The sequence below is a fragment of the Lissotriton helveticus genome, chromosome 6 (assembly GCF_964261635.1).
Source record: "Lissotriton helveticus chromosome 6, aLisHel1.1, whole genome shotgun sequence".
NCBI classification, from domain to species: domain Eukaryota; kingdom Metazoa; phylum Chordata; class Amphibia; order Caudata; family Salamandridae; genus Lissotriton; species Lissotriton helveticus.
In genome coordinates, this window is record NC_136067.1 from 676,039,797 (window position 1) to 676,061,816 (window position 22,020).

At 44.4% G+C, this 22,020-nt stretch overlaps 1 protein-coding gene across 2 annotated transcripts in view; it reads left to right on the plus strand.

Annotated features, from left to right (window-relative positions):
• Positions 1-22,020, plus strand: part of DOP1A (DOP1 leucine zipper like protein A) — a 1,012,538-nt gene that overhangs the window by 119,297 nt on the left and 871,221 nt on the right. For both annotated transcript variants that reach the window (XM_078648131.1, XM_078648132.1), the window contains one exon: positions 15,445-15,626. In XM_078648131.1, coding sequence (XP_078504257.1) covers positions 15,445-15,626 — 182 coding nt within the window. The remainder of the gene's footprint in view (positions 1-15,444; positions 15,627-22,020) is intronic.

Sequence of the window (22,020 nt, forward strand, 5' to 3'; positions counted from 1 at the left end):
GATTTGTTTACTTGTCAGACCCTAGTACAGTGCACTGCGTGTGCCCAGGGCTTGTAAATTAAATGCTGCTGGTGGGCTTACTGCACTGGTTGTGCCACCCACAGAACCAGCTTGTAAAGTGTGTCTCAGGTCTGCCATTGCAGAGCCTGTGTGCAGTCTGGTACTGCCATGTTGACTGGCAAGTGCACCCACTTGCCAGCCCCTAAGCCTTCCCTTTTCTTCATATTAGTCACCCCTATGGTAGGCCCAAGGGCAGGGTGCATTGTAAGTATAAGGTACGACATGCCCTGGTGTGTGTGGCAAGTCCTAATAGTACATTACAACCATTTTTGTTTTTCACTTTTGCAAGGCTACCTGTTCCCCATAGGCCGGAATGGACAGTTTGATTATTACATCTTATAATACTGAATGACTCGGGGAACTAGGTAGAAATTCGAGTTTAGAATGCCTGAACTCAGCATGATAAAATACATCTTTTAGTGAAGTTGGTTTTAACATTCTGTGTTTGAAAATACCACTTTTAGAAAGTGAGTATTTTCTTGTCTAACTAGCCAAGCTTCCCTATACTAGGTTGTGTATTCCTTGTCTGGAGTTTGAGTGACAGGGGCTAGGGGATTCCAGGAGACCGGGTGAGTCAGCACAGGGCTGAATAGAGATATCTGCATGCATATGGGAGGGAGGAGTTGCACCTGGGACCTGAATAGGGCTGTGCCTTCCCTCCACAATGCTGTTTCCACCTCTTGTGGTGCGTCTGATGTCCCTGCCCTACACTGTGAAAGGAAAGAAGGAGTCTTGTCAACTAAGTGCTCCAGGACTGACCCAAACTGGTTTGCCTTTCTGCCTTCAGAGAACAAAGTGAAATTGAGGACCCAGACCCCAGAACTTTGCATCATTTTTGGGAAACAAGAAGCAACCTTTGCTGAGGAGAGGAACCAGAGAGACTGAGGAGAGACTATCCCTAAGCGTGAAGGATTGGCCTGCAGTTGTTGCCTGACTCCCAAAGAGAGGAGAAAGAACTTTGGTGCTACTTTCATTCAACTTGTGAATGATCTCCAAGGGCTTGAGTTAGAGCTAGCCTTCTTCTGAAGTCTAAGGGACAACAGACTTCACCAACCAGCTCCCCAAGAGTTCTTAGGAAGTGCCTGCTGTTGTGTTGGGCTTTCTGAGGGCCTGCCTGTCGCAAAGAGCTGGAAGCGCGACTCCCGAAAAAGAAGCGCGTCGCTGCCACAGCCGCTGTCGTCGCATCGCCGGAGAAGAGGATTGACGTCGCATAGGATGCCGCCGCATCAATGGAGAAGCGCGTCGCCACCACTGCAGCTGTCGCATCGCATCGCCGAAGCGCCTCGCATCGCCGGAGAAAAGGATCGACGCCGCATCACCGGGAAGCGTGTTGCAGGGCCAGTTGTGGCTCAGAAGAATCGCTGAGTCGTCGTCGGGCGTGCACGCATCGTGTCGCATCAAGAAGAAGATGCCATCTTTGTTTCATTGAACCGGATCTTCATCGCATCACGGCGCTGCTGGTCGCAGCGCCACGGAAGCGCAGTAAGAAACCGACGCATCACCTCCCCTCGCAGAGAATAACCAACGCCTCCCCTACGCTTCAGTAGGGACCCGATGCATCACCGTTCTTGCATGTAAGGAACCGACGCATCACCTTCCCTGCAACACTTTCGTTGTATAGCGTTACGCATCCCAAGGTACATTGAACTCAAAGTGTCGCATTTTACATCTTAAGAGAACTAAGCTATTTCTACCATTTTTAAAGTACAGTATTGTGGATTTTTGTCGTTTGTGGTCCTGTGTTAAATCTATATAAAGAATACTAATTTTTAATATACAACTGGTGTGGTGTCCATCTGTAGTGTTGTCACTGGGTTACTGTATGTGTTCACAAATGCTTAACACACTGCCTCTGGGATAAGCCTGTCTGCTTGTGCCAAGCTACCAAGGGGGTGCGCAGGGGTTATATTAGGAGTGTACCCCCTTACCTTGACTAGACGCAAGGGCCCCTATTTGGACAAAGGTACCTACCTCTGCCAACTAGACACCGCCAAACCTAACAACTGTCATCACTGACGCATTGCTCACTGGGTGGAGGGCACATCTCTGCAACATGACTGTATGGTACTGGGACCTCTTACAAACAAGATTGGCACTTCAGCTAGCTATAGCACTGACCCTTTTAAAAACTTGTTAAGGGTAAAGTGGACCTCAAAAGGACAGAAAAAATCATAGCCATATAGTACATACAGGACTAAGGGAGAACTCGTTCCCCTCAGCTTTCTGCATTAGCAGAGGAGATCGGGCACTGGGCAATTCACAACACGATCCACCTGTTAGCTGAACACCTACCGGGATGGACAACGACTTTGCAGACCTGTTAAGCAGGAAGCATCGGGCAAGTTAGAACTCTACATGCAAATCACAACAGTAGGGAGCTCCAGCCATTAACTGCTTCGAAGCCAAGGCAAAATGCCTTTGCTTCACATCTCAGTACCCATAAAAACTGTCCAAGGGCAATGCACTATGGTAAAAAATTATCAGGAATATTTGATTACAGGTTTCTAATTCTCCCACTCATCCTGTACGTGGTGAGGAAGATAAGGCAGGTGTCTATACCCCTCATCTTAGTGGCTCCAACTTGGGTCAAAAAGTTCAGGCAGTCAGTGTGCTCCTGTAGATGCCCATCAGGCTCACAAGAAGCTGCCCAACAGGCCAAACCTTCTCACGCAACAACATATCCAAATAAGGAACCCAGATTCCAAGCAGCACAACGTAGTGATATGGCACTTGAGGTCTTAGTTTGGCTACCTAAATCTCCTTGATGAGTGTATGACCATATTTAGGCTGTCCTGTTTTCAGTTTCTATTTTTGGTAAATTCTGGTGTTTTTTTTTCAGTGTTTTAATATCTTAAAAAACAGTTGTTATCAGTGGTTACACATTTTCACGCCACTAAAAACAACAGAAAAAGTGTTTTTCCGGTTTTTATTGAACGTTTTGCTTTTATCATTGCTTGCTTTCTGCACTGAAAGAACATGGTATATAGACAGTGTACATATAGTGTATATGAGGTCCAAAGAGATTTTTGCAAATTAATCTTATTGTAGTAGACCATACAATACTTATTCAGTGAGTCTTTGGTCATGTGCGCTCGTGCTTTCCTTCCCATGTAAACTTCTGTGAAAAGAATCTCTCAGCATTCATAGCCCCTTGGGCTGAGAACCGTTATCTAAGGGGCACAGTTGGGATGACTCTTTCTTTGATGCCACATAAAGCACGAAATGATAAATATTTGCGTTTTAGTTCCTGGGCATAAGAAAACTGTGCACCAGAATGGACTAAAAAGTCAATAGCATCCCTCATTAACTCTTAAGATTGTAAAGATGCTTTCAGCATACCATCTAACAAGTGGCAAGGATCTCCTACAGGGAATCACTTCAGCTCGGGTATCAATTTTGACAGGTCATCACACAAATTTTTTATGTACGTAGCTGAATCACTACAAATACAAACAATATCACTCCAATCTTTGTTGAACTTGGAAAGAACCTTTTTTGCAGAGCATAACAAGTGACACTGCGTTCCATGTTATCCAAAAGTCTGGTGTCACGATTTCACCACTATCCCAGATGCTTGGTGATATATACACTTGTCACTATACCTTGCATTTAATGTTTAAAGCCTGAGGTGTTGGCAATTCACCTACTATCAATACTGACCTACTAGAAACTATGGTCTGATGTATTAAGGGTTTTTACCCATTCTCTGGGGGCAAATGTGATGACACATATTAGGAAAGATTTTTATGAAACTAGCCATTTTACCTATCAGTGAAAGAATATAATGGAGCCAAAATATCAAATGTGAGTTTGATATGTCCTGATGCCCTACAGTTTATAAAATAATTAAAGTAAACCTAAAACGTGAAACTAAACCCTGCATCTTTAGACCAAAGGCCATAAAACTGAAAAAAGTAAAAGGAAGAAGAAACAATATTTTAGTGGCATCCCTAAAGAACAAAACTCAAGCAGAATAATGTTAGCCAGTCTTTCTTACTGCTTGCTTGTATAACAAAGTTACATTTTATTGACCCCTTCAGTAAGATCAAAATGACTCTTTCACTTTCTTTTTCCTTTCTTTGAATGGCATTTAATTTGTGGTTGTGCAGGTGTTTTTTCAGTGTTTATATGTTTTCACCGGTGAGGGCTATTTTTCGTTCAGTGGGGTTTTATCAGTTATTATAGGTTTAAACATAAAACCCCACAGCCTAACCATATTACTTGAAGCACATAGGCCCACCACACAAACGTTTTGCAGCCAAGTTGAAGATACTTTTCCACCTCTTCATCTTGAAGGAACTAGTCCCTTTCAAAGAGAGGGTTCAAGATATCCTCTGTTACCATCTACACCTTCTGAAGACATGTCTTGCATATACCTCTATACATCTCCAAATGCCTACTGTTGCAGCATATATGTAGAACAGTGAACGCTCATCTTATTTCAAAATCTCTGTGGTTAAGGAGTTGATGGACAGAAATGACAGGCTAAAACCCCCAAGACCATCCTGAGCCCTGTTGTAAAACCTTAAAGTAGTTCTCATACGGCTTATGTGTCTGCCTTTAGAATCACTCCACTGTTTCAGCCTTCAGTTCCTATCCTGCAGGGTGACCTTCGCAGTAGCCATAACTTCGCTCAAGGGCATCAGGTGCACAATGACAGGGCCGTACCTATAACTAATCCAAAGTCCCCAAAGTAATCTCACCTTTTCACTTTCTCCAAATTATTGAGCTACTGGTATTCTTTCCACAACCTGATCTGGTAGTGGAAAGGGCTTTGCAAACTTTAGACATCAAAGTCCTTCCAGAAAGCCAAACTACTCCTTGTAGCTTTTACCAAATCCCACAAATCCCACAAAAGTCAACCCATTTCCAATCTGGCATTGCAAGATAGATTGTCTGCAAGCATCTGTTATTAGCATGTAGTGCTGTAGATTCACAAGCACTCACTCTCCTCCCTGAAGCTGGCATATAAAGCACGCTTTACTTTTCTCACAATGTAACAACTTATAATGCACATGACCTATCACAGTAATCTTAATCCACTTTCACCTCCCACCCGATGACCAAAAAGCAATTCAGGGTGGAGTCAGTGCCCATGCATATTGTGGACTAAGGACATACCTTGTGACTTTTAACACATTTGAAGAAACACAAGTTGAAATGTCCATGCTAACTACAGATGGCAGGAGTATGCAGAACATGTAAAGCTAAAGCACTACCTGCTACAAACCGATGCTTACAGGATAAGTAATATTTAAAAAAAAAAAAAAAAGTACAATGGACTGGCAGTAGGAATGTGCTTTCGGCCACTCACTTTCTTTTGCACTCTACTGTGCACTTTCTTTATTTACATTTAAGTTGCCCTTTTAAAATGGGCATTGGAGCAATAAATAAAAAAATGGCAAAAATACCTTTTATTTAATACAAATCCCATTCCTACCTGGCCGTCCATGTGCCACATGAATTGTGATGCAGTCGCGGCCATCTTGGCATTCATTATTGCCAATGCGTGTTATATTTGTGAAAGGGATTATCACTAAACTGTTCGATAACCCCTTCATGTCAAATTAAAAAATGTTGGCCCTGCTCCATTGAGATGGAGTAATGGGACATTGTTAGGACACATTTCACAAATAAGTGGACGAGAAACCTCTAATGCTGGTGATAAATGAACATATGAAATAATTGTCAACCTCCAAAGAGCTCTTTAGGGGCCCAGTGTGAACGTAGGTATCAAAACATAGTGAGGAGCAGCCCCTATCACGTAGCATTTCACCTTGAGTAGGCAAGGGTCTGTCAGCCTTTTAACTCAATGGGGCAAATTCATAAAGGTAAATAAATTTTTGTGTTTTTGCTCACCTGTAGCTGTACCCTCCAGTGAGGTGTCATTCTAAACTTTTGTTTTGCTATTCACCATTTTAGACTGGATATCTACACGTAGGTAAAGACCTACATGTCACCACCCCATCAGTGACATGGTAGAGCATTCTACAACAGAATTTAGAGGTGTAAACTTACTACCAGTAATTTTTGACCTGTTGGAGATCTCTGCCAGAGGGTGGACTTCTCTCTATACGAAAGAATTGGGAAATGTATTTTTATAACTATATACAAATATTTTAATGTAGAACATAAATATAGAATAATTTAATTTACCTGGAACTAAGGTAGCCCTAGATCATCGTGACCATGCTGCTGTACACAGCACTTATCGATTGCGAGGAGCAGTGGAGAAGGACGTCCAAACCCAACGTGGGCTGCTCAAAGACTGAGCAGACCCGATGCGTCATCTGAGAAAGTCTGTGAGAGGTCACCGACCCTCAGCATTGGGAAACCAGAGCCCACAGAGACACACTCTGATTCTCCCACAATTGCAGGCTGCCATCAGGTCGGGGAAGACTGTTTGAAATTGGTAGGCCTGTTCGGTACTCACACAATTTTGGTGAGTCCAAGACTTGCGAGGACTGATGCGCCATGAATCCAAAGAAGCTGAGGGAATGGTCTCTGAAGCTCCCTGCTACTCAACGTCAGATGACCCTGTGAGGCTCTCAATTGTGGTCGCGCTGAAGGTCCCAGGCGCGCTCAAAGTCAGCTCTGGGACAATCATCATCTCCATCCAAGTCATTGGGTAAGTCCCACAAGCAGAAGAATTCTAACAATTCGAAGCGGTCTTCAAAGTGGACACTGGAGTGTCGGCACTCAAGGCCTCGGTACACAGTGCAGCCTGTGCAGGGGTCTACTTTGCACCTCCCAGAGTTTCCCAAATCCAGAGAACGAGTCAAAGAACTTTGAGGCTATGCTTCTCATATTTAGGCGGCCCGACCCCTCTGAAGCGCTTTTGGGCCTCATGGGTGTGTGGGGGGGACGAGGGGGGCTCCCTACTGGTTCCCTGCCGGCACGTCTGCCAGCAGCACCAGTCGGGCCCCTTGGCTCTGGTCCTGGATCAGGAGCGGTGCCCCCCACAAGACCACAACTTTCTAGTGCCGTCGCTCCCTGTGCCGCCGACACCCCACTGTGGTGTAGACGACTTTGTCATAACCGACTATGACACCAAGCCGGATGGGTGTCATCCGATGCCGACTCTGGCGCCGACTGGTAGCAATCCTTTCGAGCCAGTGCCTGTGCCTTTTATCTTTGCCAGGCCTGGATAGGGTTCCTTTTGGGCTTAATCCAACACACTGTGTGTGAATCGGTTGTGTAAGTGCTACCTATGGCCTTGGAGAAGGCCCAAGCAATACTCTCGCAAGCTGTTGCTGATGGGCTAGATGCAGCAAAGTTCACTATCAAATGTGGTCTTGACACAACCGACTTGCTGGACAGAATGATTTCATTTCCTGTGGCACTGAGATGCCACACGTGGCTGAGAACCACTGGCGATGGTCATGCTCTTTGATGGCTCTCACTTCCTTGGTGAGAAGGTGTACTCAGCGCTGAAGCACTTTAAGGATAGCAGAGCCATGGCCAGGTCCTTGGACCTATCTGTGGCCCCACGCCAACCCAGTCCACCTTTTTCTCTTATCTTGGCTACGGTAATGGCAACCAACTGCGTCCTTTCCCACCCAGCCACCAAGGCCAGCAGGCTTCATAACCTTTTCATGGCTGTTGACGTGGTTTCCACAGATCATGTGGAACTACCAACCAGAGGTTGGGTCAGTCCACTGCCCTACTGGCAGCTGCAGACAAGTGGGTTTTGCAAAACATCCAGAGGGACTACTCATCCCCTTTCTGCCTCCCACTTATGTCCAGCTGATGAAGAACCATCTCTCCTGGCTCTATTAGGAAGTGGTGTGTCTTTTGGCCAAGGGCGCATTTGATGCTGCCATAAGAAGTAGTTTTGTGGTTGCTATTCCCGCTACTTTCTGGTGCCCAAAAAGGGAGCAGGCCTTCCTCTTGTTCTAGACCTGCACCATCTCAACTTCTTCCTGGAAAAGGAAACATTCAAGATGCTCACCTTTACTCAGGCCGGTGTGCCCTAGCCTCTAGAGACTGGATGGTAACGTTGGACTTTCCACATCCCCGTCCTGCCTATCCACAAGCGCTACCTGAGGTTCACGGTGGGCCATGAGCACTTTCAGTTGGCTACTTCCCCTTGGCCTCACCATCACACCTCAGGTGTACACAAAAGTGATGGCAGTGGTTGCAGCACATCTGCAGAGATCAGGGGTTCCTGTTTTCCCCTACCCGGACGATTAGCCCCAGGCAGTCGCCTCCCACTCTCCTGCATTCGCTGTGGTTTACTATCAGTATGCCAAAGTTACACCTAACTCTCTCTCAGGCACTCCCTTTCATTGTGTCCTTTCTGGAGGCAGTGCAGTTCTGGGTGTATCCTCCCAAACCATGAGTCTAGGACATTTAGGCTATGATACAGATGTTTCACCCTCAATCCTAGATTTCGGTGAGACTGACTCTGAGGTCATTGGGCCTCATGGCCTCCTACTTCCTTCTTGTGACATATGCCCATTGGCACATGAGGACATAAGGACTCTGCAGTGAAAGCTGAGGTTCCAGTGGCATAGCATCAGGGGAATCTTTCCATCCTGGTCCGAGTCTCGGAGGAAACTGCAATATTCATGCAGAGGTGGCTGACGAATAGGGATTTCATGGGCGGTAGCAACTTCTCCATTCCCCAACCAGAGCTGAATGTAGTGACAGATGAGTCACTCCTAGACTGGGGTGGCCATATGGGAGAGGTGGAAATCTGAAGACTCTAGTCTCTGGCAAAATCCAGGCTTTGCATCAACCTGCTGGAGCTCCGGGTGATCCAGTTCCCATTGAAAGCCTTGCTTCCTTCAATAAATGAAAGACTAGTGCAGGTGTTCACAGACCACACCATCGGCATGTGAAACTATAACAAACCATTTGAAGTGGGGTCCTGGACCCTTTGTTAAAAGGCTCTGCGCCTTTGGATATGGCTGGAACGTCATGGCATTTTCATGTTAGTTCAAAACCTGACGAGCTTTCCGAACGCCAGTACAGACTAACCAAGCCGTCAATGCCTAGCGGATGACAAATGGCTCCTCCATCTGGATGGGGCGCAAGATCTCTTTCAAGAGTGGCGAGAGCCTTGGTTAGATATGTTCACCACCGTCAAGACTTTGCAATGTCGGTAGTTTTGTGCGCTGGAGTATTTGAGGCAGTTCTCGCTCTGACTTTCGTCTATAGTGGATGTTCGGCCTTCTGTATGTCTTTCTGCCGACACACCTCTTTCCCAGAGTTCTCAAGAAGATCTGAAACAACTGGGCTCCAGTCCTTCTTGTGCTTCTGGATTGCACTCAGAGAGTCTGGTATCCTGAGCATGACCACTGGTCCTCCTTTTAGGTTGCCCCTTCAGGACATCTTCTGTTGCTGCAGCATGGCAGAGTCTTGCACCCAAACCTATACATGCTCATCCTTCATGCTTGGAGATTGAGCAGCGATAGTGGACAGCTTTTGACCTTCCTCTGGAAGTCTGTGAGGTTATTCTGGAAGGTAGGAGTCCCTCCACCAAGACTGTATACACCTGCCGTTGGGACAAGTTTGTGGCATTGTGTGCATCCAAGGATATTAATCTTTACCCCAAGATTTATTGTTTTTTCTTTCTCCGGTCTAGCAGGGCTCTGCTCTGGGCACTGTTAAAGGTTACTTAAATGCCATTTCAGCGTTCTTGCATTTGCCAGACCAACCTACTTTCTTCAAGTCACCTTTTGTGACTAATTTTCTCAGAGGTCTCCAAGACGTTTCCTCCTAGACCATTCTTCATGGCCCAGTGGGGTCTTAGCCTACTTTTGACTTTCCTTGTGTGTGTGCCTTTTGAGCCACTGCACAACTGTCCATTCTACCTGCTTATCATCAAGACAGCTTTTCTAGTGGCCATTTATCAGCCAGGAGGGTCAGTGAACTGCATTTACTTTCTGTGCACCCTTCATATACCACTTTTTACCCAGACAAGCTGGTAATTTCTTTCTCCTGAAGGTTGTGACATCTTCACATGTAGGTCAGAACATCACCTTGCCTACCTTCTTTGCTCTGCCTCACCCTGCTAAAAAAGAGGAGGAACTTCATTCTCTGTACCCAGAAAGAATATTGTTGTACTACCTAGATCGTACAAATGTGTTCTGGGTGGGCGGTCAACTCTTTATAGGGTATGTCAGAGCTTAGAAAAGGACCATCTCATGATGTATAGTTCTCTGCATAAAGATCTGCTATGCACTGGCCAAAAAGCAACCCTCTGAGTGCTGCATGCTTATTCTACCAGAGTCCAGGCTGTGACTACTACGTTAGCTTGGTAGTCCGTGTCCTGGACATCGGTCAGACAGCAAATTGGCCGTCTTCGCAAACGATCACCAAGCATTACTGTCTGGATGTTAGGTCCTTATTCCAAAAAATCGAAAACCAGCCTATGAAAAAGTGTATGAAATACAATGAATCTCCACTAAGATAGTTTAGTAGGATAAATCAGTTTTTCGTAGCGACCCCTGACTCACCAGGATTGCCCCTTGGTGGCATGCTTCATCATTGGGGTTCATCCCAATCCTCTACAGATTGAGGCGTGCTACGACCAGGCCGTTATGTGGGAGCAGGATGGCAACCAAAGCAACAGGAGCCTATGACCGAGATCTACCTTTGTACCACCAAGCTCAGCACTTCCGGTAGAAGTCTTGGCCTTTGAAAAGGCCGCTCTGAAAGATGTAAGTAATATTTATTCCAGGACCATCAAGGTCTTTCACAATACCACAAGGGAGAACAAGCTGCCATTCTCGAACTATCTAATGACAAAAACATGGTGATCAAACCAACAGATAAAGGGTGGCGCCATAGTCTTACAAACAACCAACGCATACCAAAAGGAATGTCTGGGACTACTGAATGACGAAAGGAATTACAAACGCCTGATGGAAGACCCAACTGAATGGTTACGAATACAAATAACCAGTATGGTAGAGGAAGCAGTTACACTTACTGGATCACTTAAAATGAAGGGTAATTTCTGTTAACACCAACCCAATCACCCCGTAGTTTTACACTATTCCCAAGATTCATAAGTCACTGATCAACCCCCAGGACGACCGATTGTATTGGGAATCGGCTCTATTTTAGAGCCCCTTTCAAATTTCGCGGATGCCTTCTTGAGACCCCTGATCCAAGGCACAACACATACTTACAAGATACCAAGGCAGTCTTGTGCCTCCTTCTGGATTTTCCATTCAATCTCAACTTTAACATTTTGATTGGACTTGATGTCAAAAGCCTGTACACGAGTCTACTACATCAAGAAACCCTCGATATCAATGAGGAGGTCTTTTGTGAAGCCAACTGGACCTACCATGCGTCCGGACACCTGGGTGTGGATTTCTGCAAATGGGTCTCAACTGAAAACTTCTTTAGTTTTGAAGGAATGCTGTTCCTCCAACGACATGGGACTAGCTTGGGGAGTACCTTTACTCCGAGTGTGGCAGGGTTGTATGTGCATCACCTGGAGACACACAAAATTCTCAATAACACCAATCCCTTTCTCAGCCATATAAAAACATGGAAAAGATACATCGAAGACATCTTGGTGATTTGGGAGAGCGGTGGGTCCACCGTTGGTGCATTCATAACATGGCTTAACACACAAAACGCCTCCCTGAAGTTCACTTACACCATGAATAGGACAGAACTATTTTTTTTTATCTTAACATTTTCGCAGATGAAGGGATTCTGAAAACCAATACCCACGAAAAACCAACAGCAAAAAACTGCCTACTCCTTTATGGCAGTTTCCACCCCAGGCACCTAAAAGAAAATAAATCTACTGTTTGGACAATTTTTAAGACTCAGGAGAAACTGCACTGAACTTAATGATTACAGAACACAGGCAGACAAACTATCAAAGAAATTGATAGCAAGGAATTACCGAAGGCGAATAATGTCAAAAGCAAAAAAAACGCACCTTAAACAACTATAGGAATAGTCTCCTTGAACCACGTCCCACACCGGACAAGCAAGAGGAAATCAGACCTATCTGTATTACTACATGCAATATAGCTTCAGACCATGTCTCGAAAGTCATGCGAAAACACTGGTGGATTCTCTCACAAGAAAGGGAAAAGCCTGAAAGATATGCTAGTTCACCCCCGCCCCAGACTGACGAATACAAGACCAATAAGTCTATCTGTTTCTGGGACATCACCTATGGGCCATTATCCTTGCATGAATTGCAGCCTTTGCCATCTCACCAAGATCACGAAAACTGTACTGTTCAACAACAGAATGAAATGGGAACTCCGTAACCTGACAAATTGCTTCACTACAGGGGTAGTCTACCTGATCACTTGCCCCTGCAATTTGCCTTATGTGGGAATGACCACTCGCAAAATACGTACTAGAATATGCAAACACCGGAGTAATGTCCAATGCCAACGCATCACAACCAAGATGTCATCCCATTTCCTCGAATTGAAACACCCCCGTGATTTGAAATGGGTGATTCTAGAACATATCAAGAACACCGACAGTTGCGAACAACGACTTCTGGAAAAAGAACATAGATGGATCTTTAAACTCCAAACAGACACCAAGGGTCTGAATGATAATATTCCTTGGAGTATCTTCATCTAACCTTTTCCAACCAAGCACACCATGTTGCCCCGAGTTTAAGCCACCTGCATGACCCGCTCAGCAGTGTGGGATACTCTTGTACATCAATTGGTTGTAGTAGTGCACTTTATGGTGAATGAAAATTACATACCAACCTTCCTTACACATAGCACTCTAAGAATCGTTATCCCGGTAATAACTGATTGTCTATTGCAACCACTATCGTGAATCGTACTAATACGATTGACAAATGGTCCCCTGACTTGGCACATGGCAGGTGACCTTTATTAAACACTACAGAGCAGTCTAATCTTCATAGAGACTAGTTGTGTGCAATAGAATTGCTGTATTTTTGTTTTTGATTTTACCTTCTCAGAAATTTGCTGCCACCTTTGGATAGAGTCCTAACCATTTGGAGATATCACCAGGTGTCCCCATTCAATACCGTTTAGAACTTGATAACCCTCCCTTAATAAACAAACACTCCAAGATGGCCCCTGTTTTTCACTGAGGATAGGCGGCATCTACGATAACCAATCAAGCGGTCTAGTCCTCCCACAGACTAGGTCACGTGTACGGAAATGACCGCACAGCTGTTTTTGGTAAATAGAACCGGAGGCACACATCGGCAAGATGCGGTCTCCAGGGAATCGAATCAGGCAAGAAGGATGTAGTAAGTGACTAGGTCGGTCTGACATGGCTCATTACTTGAGAGCCACGAGTGGAGGTATTCATCTGACTACCATCACGTTTTTCTCCACTCGCTCCAGTCCCCCCGAAAAAACACTGGATATTTACCAGCAGGCGATCCAATGTTCTACCTTTTCGTCTCCTCTTAGTGTTTGACTCCAGGCCCCTTCTCCCTGGAAAGACCATGACGCACCAGTAGGTCATAAAAATGTATGTAACTGTATGTATTGCAGTGTTTGTGTGTTTTGTTTCAGTCTGATTATGTCTCACCATTTGGTGGAGACTTTTTTAATAGTCAATGAATGAGAGCTACGAAGGTGGGCAACATTTTTTCACGTATGGATTGATGACAACTGTTCACGTTTTTTCGAGCACCTTCACCACAGGATTTGTGCACAGTGTTCTTTTGCATATTGGGGTTTATTAGCCATGGCTGATAAGTCTGTTTGTTCTTAAAATTATTGTCTTTTCCTTTCAGAGAAAGATTGACAAAGTGTTACTGTATGTATTAATTGGGGTATGCGTATGGCATGATATCCTTGGTGTCCTAATTAGAGGACTTCGTGGAGTGGTACCAATGGGATTATTTTCCTATAGGTCCTGAAGAAGAACCATTAGGGGAGCGGCTCGAAACATGTTGACCGATTATCTCTGAAGAGAACGGACTCATTATAGTCCACCCTTTCTGCCACAACCTCTAATTTTAACATTACCTGCTAGAGGCGGGAATAAAATGAGAAGCCTACTAGTCAGGTATTTTTAACTCACCAGCACTCATTTTCCCACTCCCTTTCACCAACATTGTCTTCATCATAGACTCCATCTATTAGTGCTACCCGCGTACCCGTCTGGTCGTAGCACGTCTCAATCCGTAGAGGATTGGGATGAACCCCAATGACGAAGCATCCCACCAAGGACCAACCCTGGTAGGTGAGCGGTCTCTAAGAAAAACATATTTTTCCTACTAAACTATCTTAGTGGAGATTCATTGTATTTCATACACTTTTCCCTAGGCTGGTTTCTGATTTTTGGGAATACGTGTCTTTAAGGGGGATAAACCAAGCCTTTACCTCTCTCTCCCCCCTTTTTGTTTAAAGTGGATGGTCAGGTCCGTCATGATGGCCACTTTGCCCATTTGGTCCTGTAAGACTTTTTTGTTTAATCTGTATCGCAAACCCACCTCCAGAGAGGTATTGCCTGCGTATCTATTCTAAGGTAAGGAATCTGTGGCTTGAACTCTCTATCAGTTGAACAAGTTTTTCACCTTTGGTGACGTCTTATTTGGTAGACTCAATCTAGTCGCAGATTGCTTCCAGACTCTCCAATCTTCCCCGCTCTGCAAACTGATTTTATAGGTTCACCATTCTGAGGGCCTTCGCAATACACACAAGTGTGTCAGCATTCTTCGTGGCTCTGAGCTTCTGACGTGGAAAGTCGCAAACATAAACGGATGTCAGCACCATAGGGTGGCGCCTATACAGGCATTGGGATGTCACATTCGGTGCAGATAATGCTGATGCGGAGCCGAACGACACCACCTACCGGCGTGCAGGGGCACTACTCATAATTTCCAGATCCAGTCTGATGCCTGGGGAATATGCTAAGGTAAGGAATCCACAGCTAGATAGTCTCTACCTGATAAGGCTTTACCGAAGGTAAGTAACTTGTTCGTTTAGTTATCCAGCTTTTTAGCAACAAAGATGCGAGTCCATATGCTTCTAACAGTCCAGCAAAGCACACGCAAAATACATCAAGTTGACCTTCCATATGCTTTTAAAAGTGCAACAGGGGCTGAAACTTCACCTGCTTGTTGCACATTTAAGAGGTGCATTTTTAGGGAAATGTATATCCTTACTTATACACTATTAAATCTTACTAAGGTCCCACTTGTTCTATTGGTGTGTATTGTACAGGAGGAAACTGATGTGTCTATTTATGAAGCAGATAAGGACGGGTATATAGGCCTCAGTCATGAGTGGATAGGAATATTGACGTACAGAAAAAGCAAAATGTTTTAATGTCCATACAAAGCAAAGCAAATGGAGTATTTAGAACACTTTTAGAGGTATCATTACAAAATGTAGACTTAGTTGCTAGCAACTTCTATTTTTTGAGCAGTGTTTTTATGTCTGGCAGGTTTTACAAAACAATGCAAAGTATCAAGTAGTTCCAAAGAAATTGACCATTGGGAAGCGGCTGGCACAATGCCTTCATCCTGCATTGCCTGGTGGAGTGCATCGAAAGGCACTCGAGACGTACGAGATCATCTTCAAAATCATTGGACCAAAGCGACTAGCCAAAGATCTTTTCCTGTACAGGTAACACAAATAAGTTCATTACCAATCATTTTTATTATTTCAAAATAATTTTTATTAAAGTTTTAACAAGACAAAAGTGATAGGCAGAGTACAGAGAAGAGATGGATGCACGCATACGTGGTGGGGCATAAGGAGGGCTGGAGTGATGAGAGGAGAGACAGGAGGAAGACAGTAATGGAGCCAGTAGGAACAAGAAGTAAGAGGTGTGTAGTAGAGTTAGAGATAGTGGGAAGGATTAAAGGAGGGGTGATGTGGGGGATGGGTAGGATGTGGGAGCAGGGAGACACAATTGGGTTGCGGGCAAGGCGGGGTGAGGTGGGGGTGATGGTGGCATCTAAGTTGGGAACGTTTTGGCGATGAATGTGTCCAAATTGGACCCGATTTTTTGAATTTTTTTTATATGGTTTTTAGGTAATGGTTATGGGAGTTGTCATATCCTCTGATAAACTGGATCCATTCCCACAGGCGTGGACAGAGTTTGGAGATGTCTTTCCATTCAGATAGGACAGTCTTAAGACCTGTTGAGATTAGGATGTCGCATAGAACATGACCTTCCCTGTCCAGACTAGTGTGCATTTCAGAGGGGATTGAGCCAAAAGCTATGTATGCAAGGTTGGTGGTTCAGTTTATCTGTGGAATTTGCAAGATGGTTTCACCGAGTTCTGACCAAAACATTTTACAGAAGGTACAGATCAGAATCGTATGCTGCAGATCATATATCTCTTTCTTGCAGTTCCAGCAGGTTTCTGAATCCCAAAGTCCTAACTTGAAAAGTGTTGCTGGGGTCAAGCTGGTCATAAACGCAGTCCACAGCCTACACTGAGCTAAAGAGGGAGTGATCTTGATGGAGGTTAGGTTGGCCCAAATGGATGGCCAGTTTAGTGGCATAATTTGTTAATAGTCTGAGTCTTCTAGGAGCAATTCCCATTTATTTTTTATCAATTTTGTGTTACAGGATGTTGTGGGTGTGAGGATAGAATAGAGTTTGGATGCTATGTGGGCCCCTTTTTGTAATGGCTTTTATAGTGTTAGGGAGGTCGGGAGAGCTTGGAGATTTATGTCTGGAAATGGTGGTGTTTATTTTGAGAAATTGGTAGAAGTCTATGTATTCTAGACCAAATGTTAGAAACTGGGTCTCTAGTTGGCAGAGGTATGCACCCTGTTCAAGTAGGGACCCACACTCTGGTCAGGATAGGTGTAGTCCACACTAAAGGTTTACCTGTGCTCACCCTCTAGTACCATGGCACAGAGCAGTAAGGCTAAACTAAAGAGGCAATGTGTAAAGTATTTGTGCACACAGTAATACAATGAAAACACCGCAAAAGTACTCCACACCAGTTCAGAAGAATAACCAATATTTATCTAATAAAACGAGACCAAAACAAAAAAATACACAAGTCAAGATACGAATTCTTAAAGATTAAATCAAAATGCGGTGCTGGGCTATCTGACCACTCTTGACCGAGACAAATCCAGAAGTAAAGTTCGAACGCAATGGAGCACAGGCCAGATACAGGAGTCATGCAGAGCCCCTTACAGTACTATGGATGCGTCGGAAATCGAAGACGATGCATGATGCAGAGGAGGTGAGGCGTTGCAGGTAATGCATCGGTTTGTGAAGGCAGTGCAAGTTCTTTGAAACTTTAATGAAACTTTAATGCCCAGGTGTGATGTGTTGTGCAGAAGAGGTGATGCATCCGTTGCTGGTGCAAGGCCTAGGTTGCTAAAGACTACGCAGCGTTGATGATACATTGATGTCAACAGCACGATGCGTTGATTCTATGGCGTCGAAGTTGAACCGCTGGGTTGGGGCTGTGTCAGAGTCGGAGTGGTGTGTCACAGACTTCGATGAAGTGGTGCTTGAGACCCACACAGTGACAGTTCTTCAGAGGTGCTCTGGCAAAGTTGGGCTGCGTTGTAAATCACAGTTGATGTAGCACACACTCAGGGAGCGGGGACCACGGCTTCGGTGCAGACAGCTGCGATGTGCCACTTCCGAACTGAGACTTTGAGTCAATGCGCCGATTTCTTGGTTGCAGCACCAAATTCACCTCCAAGGGCCCAGGACTGGATTTGGAATCACTTGGCAGAGCAGTACTTATAGCAGAGGAGCTCAGGTGCTGGTAGCAAGATGCAGATGAAATGTTTGATGTGCCTGAGACTTCAGCAACAGGAGGCAAGCTCAGTCAAGCCCTTGGAGAACCTTAGAAAGCTGGACGCAGAGAGTAAAGTCCAGTCCTCTCACCCCCAGGCAAGAATCAGCAGGCCAACATAACAAATCAAGCAGCAAAGTGGCAGGCCCTCCTGGCAGCACAACAGCTCTTCTTCCGGGCAGAATGACCTAAACCAACACGTGTTCTGAGTATATAGTGTCAGAGGTCCAGTACTTAAACCAATTTTGGCCTTTGAAGTAGTGCGCAAGACCATGCCCTTCCTGGCCCTGGCTCCAGACTCACTACAGGGGGGTATGCAGCTCTTTGTGAGGTGACAGACCCTGCCCTATTCAGCTGCAAGGGTCAACTCCTCACACCACTGTAGTTCAGGAAAAGTCATCAGCCTGGTGATGGCCCATCAGGATATGCAGGGCCCATCTCAACTCCCTTTATGCGTGACTGCCAAGACTGAATTCACAAAGCCTAACTGTTATCCAAACCAGACGTGTATTCTAGGGACAGGCAGATGCACATAATGGTTAAAGTAAGAAAATGCCAAATTTCTAAAGGTGGCGCTTTTAGACCTGCAATTTAAAACCAACTTCACTAAAAGATGTGTTTTTATATTGTGAGTCCAGAGACACCAAACTGCAATTTTCTATCCGCTTTCAGTTGGAAGTTATATTTGTAAAGTGTTGCAATGCAGCTCCAGGTGCTAACCTATGAAAGATGTATGCCTTGCTGTAGTGAAAAACGAATGTAGCAGTTTTTCACTACCACGACGTGTAAAACTTTAATGCACATGTCAAATCTTCTAGAATGGATAATCCCCAAGTTCGGTAAAAGGAGGCGGGGAAGCCGCCTGGGGGTGGTGCTTTCCTTGCTTTAAGTAGTTTGAGTGCTTTTGTAATTTCCTGTCTCTCAATAGGTTTTGTGAGTATAGATTTTTTCATGATCTATTTGGTGGTGGGGATCGACTCAAGATATTCCAGGCATATTTCATAGGGAGCATCATTGCTTTTAGTGTAAAGGTTGCAATAAAAATGTTCAAAGGTGGAGAGAATATCCTTTTCTGTAGTTTAGTCTGTACTGTGTTTAGTGGTGATGGAGGTTATACTGGGTTTACGGTGACTTTGTTTTAGCTATGAGGCTAATATTTTTCTAGATTTATTTCTACCACTGAAAGTGATACCTTTGTGTGTTTGGACAATTCAGTGTGCTATGTTGCTTAGAATTTTGTTTTATTCATTTTAATTTTTTTTATTTGTCTATCTGTGATTTGCCTCGGGATTGTTTAAGGCTATTTTTTTAAGAATTGAATTTGTTTTTCTAAGGTATTTAGAGATGGGATATCTTGTTTGTTCTTTTATGACATCAATTTCATCATGTGACCATGGATAGTGGATTATAGTGGTTAATTGATTAGAGGGCATCCCACACTATGTGAGGGTTAGGACCTAAGTGTCTGTTGGGTCTATGTCTGTTGGTTCTATGATAGAATCCGCGGTTATTGGGATATGACTCTTGTCAACCAGTATATAATCTATGTGGGAAAAGGAGTTGTGGGGTTTGAAAAGAAAGTGAAGGCCCTGTCCGTAGGGTTAAATAATCACCAAACATCTTTGTTTGTGTTCATTACATAGTCTTAGCAATTGTTTGTCACAATTGTTAGGTCTGAAAGAGCAGGGGGAAGTTCCTATCTAAGACACCATCCCATGGAAGGTTGAAGTCCCCACCCATGATAATCCTGCTTTCAGGGGGCAGAAGAGACAGTTTTTAGGTCGGGCATTCGAGACCTCTTGTATAAACTTTTGTGTATATACTTTAGTATATACTTATATGTGTATGTACTCTGTGGGCTCTGGAGATCAGCCCTAGGACTTGTCTGCCTCTGCTTATGGACTTTTTTTTCTGTTCAACTGCCTCTATTTAAGTGTCTTTATAGAACACGACCAGCAGAGGTCAGTAAAATACCAGAATCACTTTAGCAGCCTCTAGATTCCAGTCCATAGAAATTATCTTCCACGAGCACCCGGAGACAATAATATATTTTTCAAATCTTGTATTTTCAGCGATATGACCACCACCGAAGGCCCTACTTTTATATTTAAAACTGAGCTTTGTACTATACCATTTCCTGCTGAAAGGCAATATTTCTCTCCATGTGTTCCCATACCTGGTTTGTCATGCAGTTTGGTGCTTACTTTCCCTCCTTGTTAAAGAACAATTGATGTTTCAGCTCCCAGGCAAATGTGCTGCATAGCTAAATACATATAAGGTCCCAAAGGCAAGATCGATTGCATTGCAAATGCTTGTTTATTTATTTGTGACCAAAATGCGGAATGGTCCCTATTGGGAGCATAAATGTTCACAACAGTTTGGTTATGAGCCATCTGCGTTACAGGTGATGCCATTGGGTAAGAAGAGATGAAAGGGGTGGGTAGGGTTAGGGCAGAGATGGTCGCGGGGTAGGAATGGAGGAAGAGGAAAGGTAGTGACGGGTGAGGAGAGCGAGGGCAGAAGTAAAAGACAAATGAGGACGGGAGCTAAAAGGGAGAAGAAGAGAGCTAAAGAGAGAAAATTAGAATGGGAAATATCATTTCGGAGGAGAGAAAAAACCAGTGTACAATGGAAGGGTACAAGGTAAGTCTCATACAGAGGAAAGCAGTGGAGGCCACGAAGGGTTGAGCCTAGGACCCTGAGGCGGGGGGGGGCAAGCCCTTAGAGTGGTCTATAAGAGAATGACAGGGGCACCAAACTTACCCTATGGGAAAGATATGAATAATACAATAAAAAAACTGTAGCTTATCTGGCATCAGGTGAGTCATCTTAGTGCATATAAGACTTTCCAAAGGGCCACTAGATTAAATTTAACAGCATAGTAAACGATACACAATTAAGTGGTGTAGGTTGCGAACACCGAGTAACAGTAGACTCAGAGGGTAGACCCACGGCAGCCCATGCAGGATGTGTTATTAGGGGAATAGTTTGTTAGTAGTCAGGGCATGAGTTGATACACATCCTTTGAGGGGGGGTTTACATTTCACTAATCATCATAGTTTGTAAACTGTGGCGAACTGGTTAGTTACTGGTTAGTAATTGAATAGTAACTGGAAATCTAGGTGGTTAGGCTTCAGATCCTATCAAGGTTTGTTAGAGCTTTCCGGATATGAATATCAGCCATTCAGATGGAGAGCTTAGAGGTGATAGATGACTGGGAAACGTTAAAGGTGGCCGTTATGTAGTGATTAAGATGGTTATGGCATGTCTTAAGGGCCTCAGGGTGCTAAGACCCAAAAACAAAACTATAGAATGTGACAGGTATTAGCAGGATTCGCCTTGAGGAAAGGAGAGAATAGTAGTTAGTCAAGTATACAAGCACAGAGCTAGTTGTGATGATATCGCTAAGTGTTCATGTGTAAGTTCTGGATCTCAGCGATGAATGAGTCTAGATTGATAGGGTCTTCAAAGATAGGGTCTTCAAAGATGGCCACTTTTCAGTTGTGAATGGTCTTAAGTCCAGCTGGTCTTATGAAGGAGAATTGTTCAGCAAGGTTTGTAAGAGTTTTTCGCTGGGCTAGCAATGCTTTCCTTCTTCTGACAGTGTCTTTGGAGTAGTCCTGGGAGATTCCAGTGGAAGTGCCTTGACAGTTGATCCTCTGTAACTCTGTGAGCGGGTGTTATTTCAAAATGAAAAAAAAAAAAATGAAATGTTATTTCAAAGTCCTTCGTGAAGTTTAAGTTCATGATTTGTGGAATCCTTCTTTCCAAAAAGCCAGCGCAGGAAAGTGCATGATCTTCTGAACCCTCTGGGAGTCCGAAGATTCGTATGCTGACTCTTTCATGTCTGTCCTCCAAATCTGTAAGGCTTCTCTCTAAATGTGATGTCCTCGAAGTAGAGGTTGCCAATGCCTTTGATGAGCTCTGTTTATGGTCTTCCAGGAGGCTAACACATGATTCTGCTTCAGTAACTTTACCCCCTAGAGAGTGGATATCTTGTTTTATGGAAGAGAGGTCATTCTGCATAGACTGTGTGGTGGCTTTCATAGACTGGGCAAGGACGTGCAGTGCACTGAGCTTTTGCACACTTAGGTCCAGAAAGGTGTTATTGTCTACTTTCGTTTTAATTGGGAAGTCAGGAATGGGTGACCTTTTTAGATCTTTCTTGTACTGATTTGGTGGCTTTAGGACTTCTCCTGGCTTCCCTAGAGCCCTGAGATCAGCTAAGTTGGTGAAGAGTG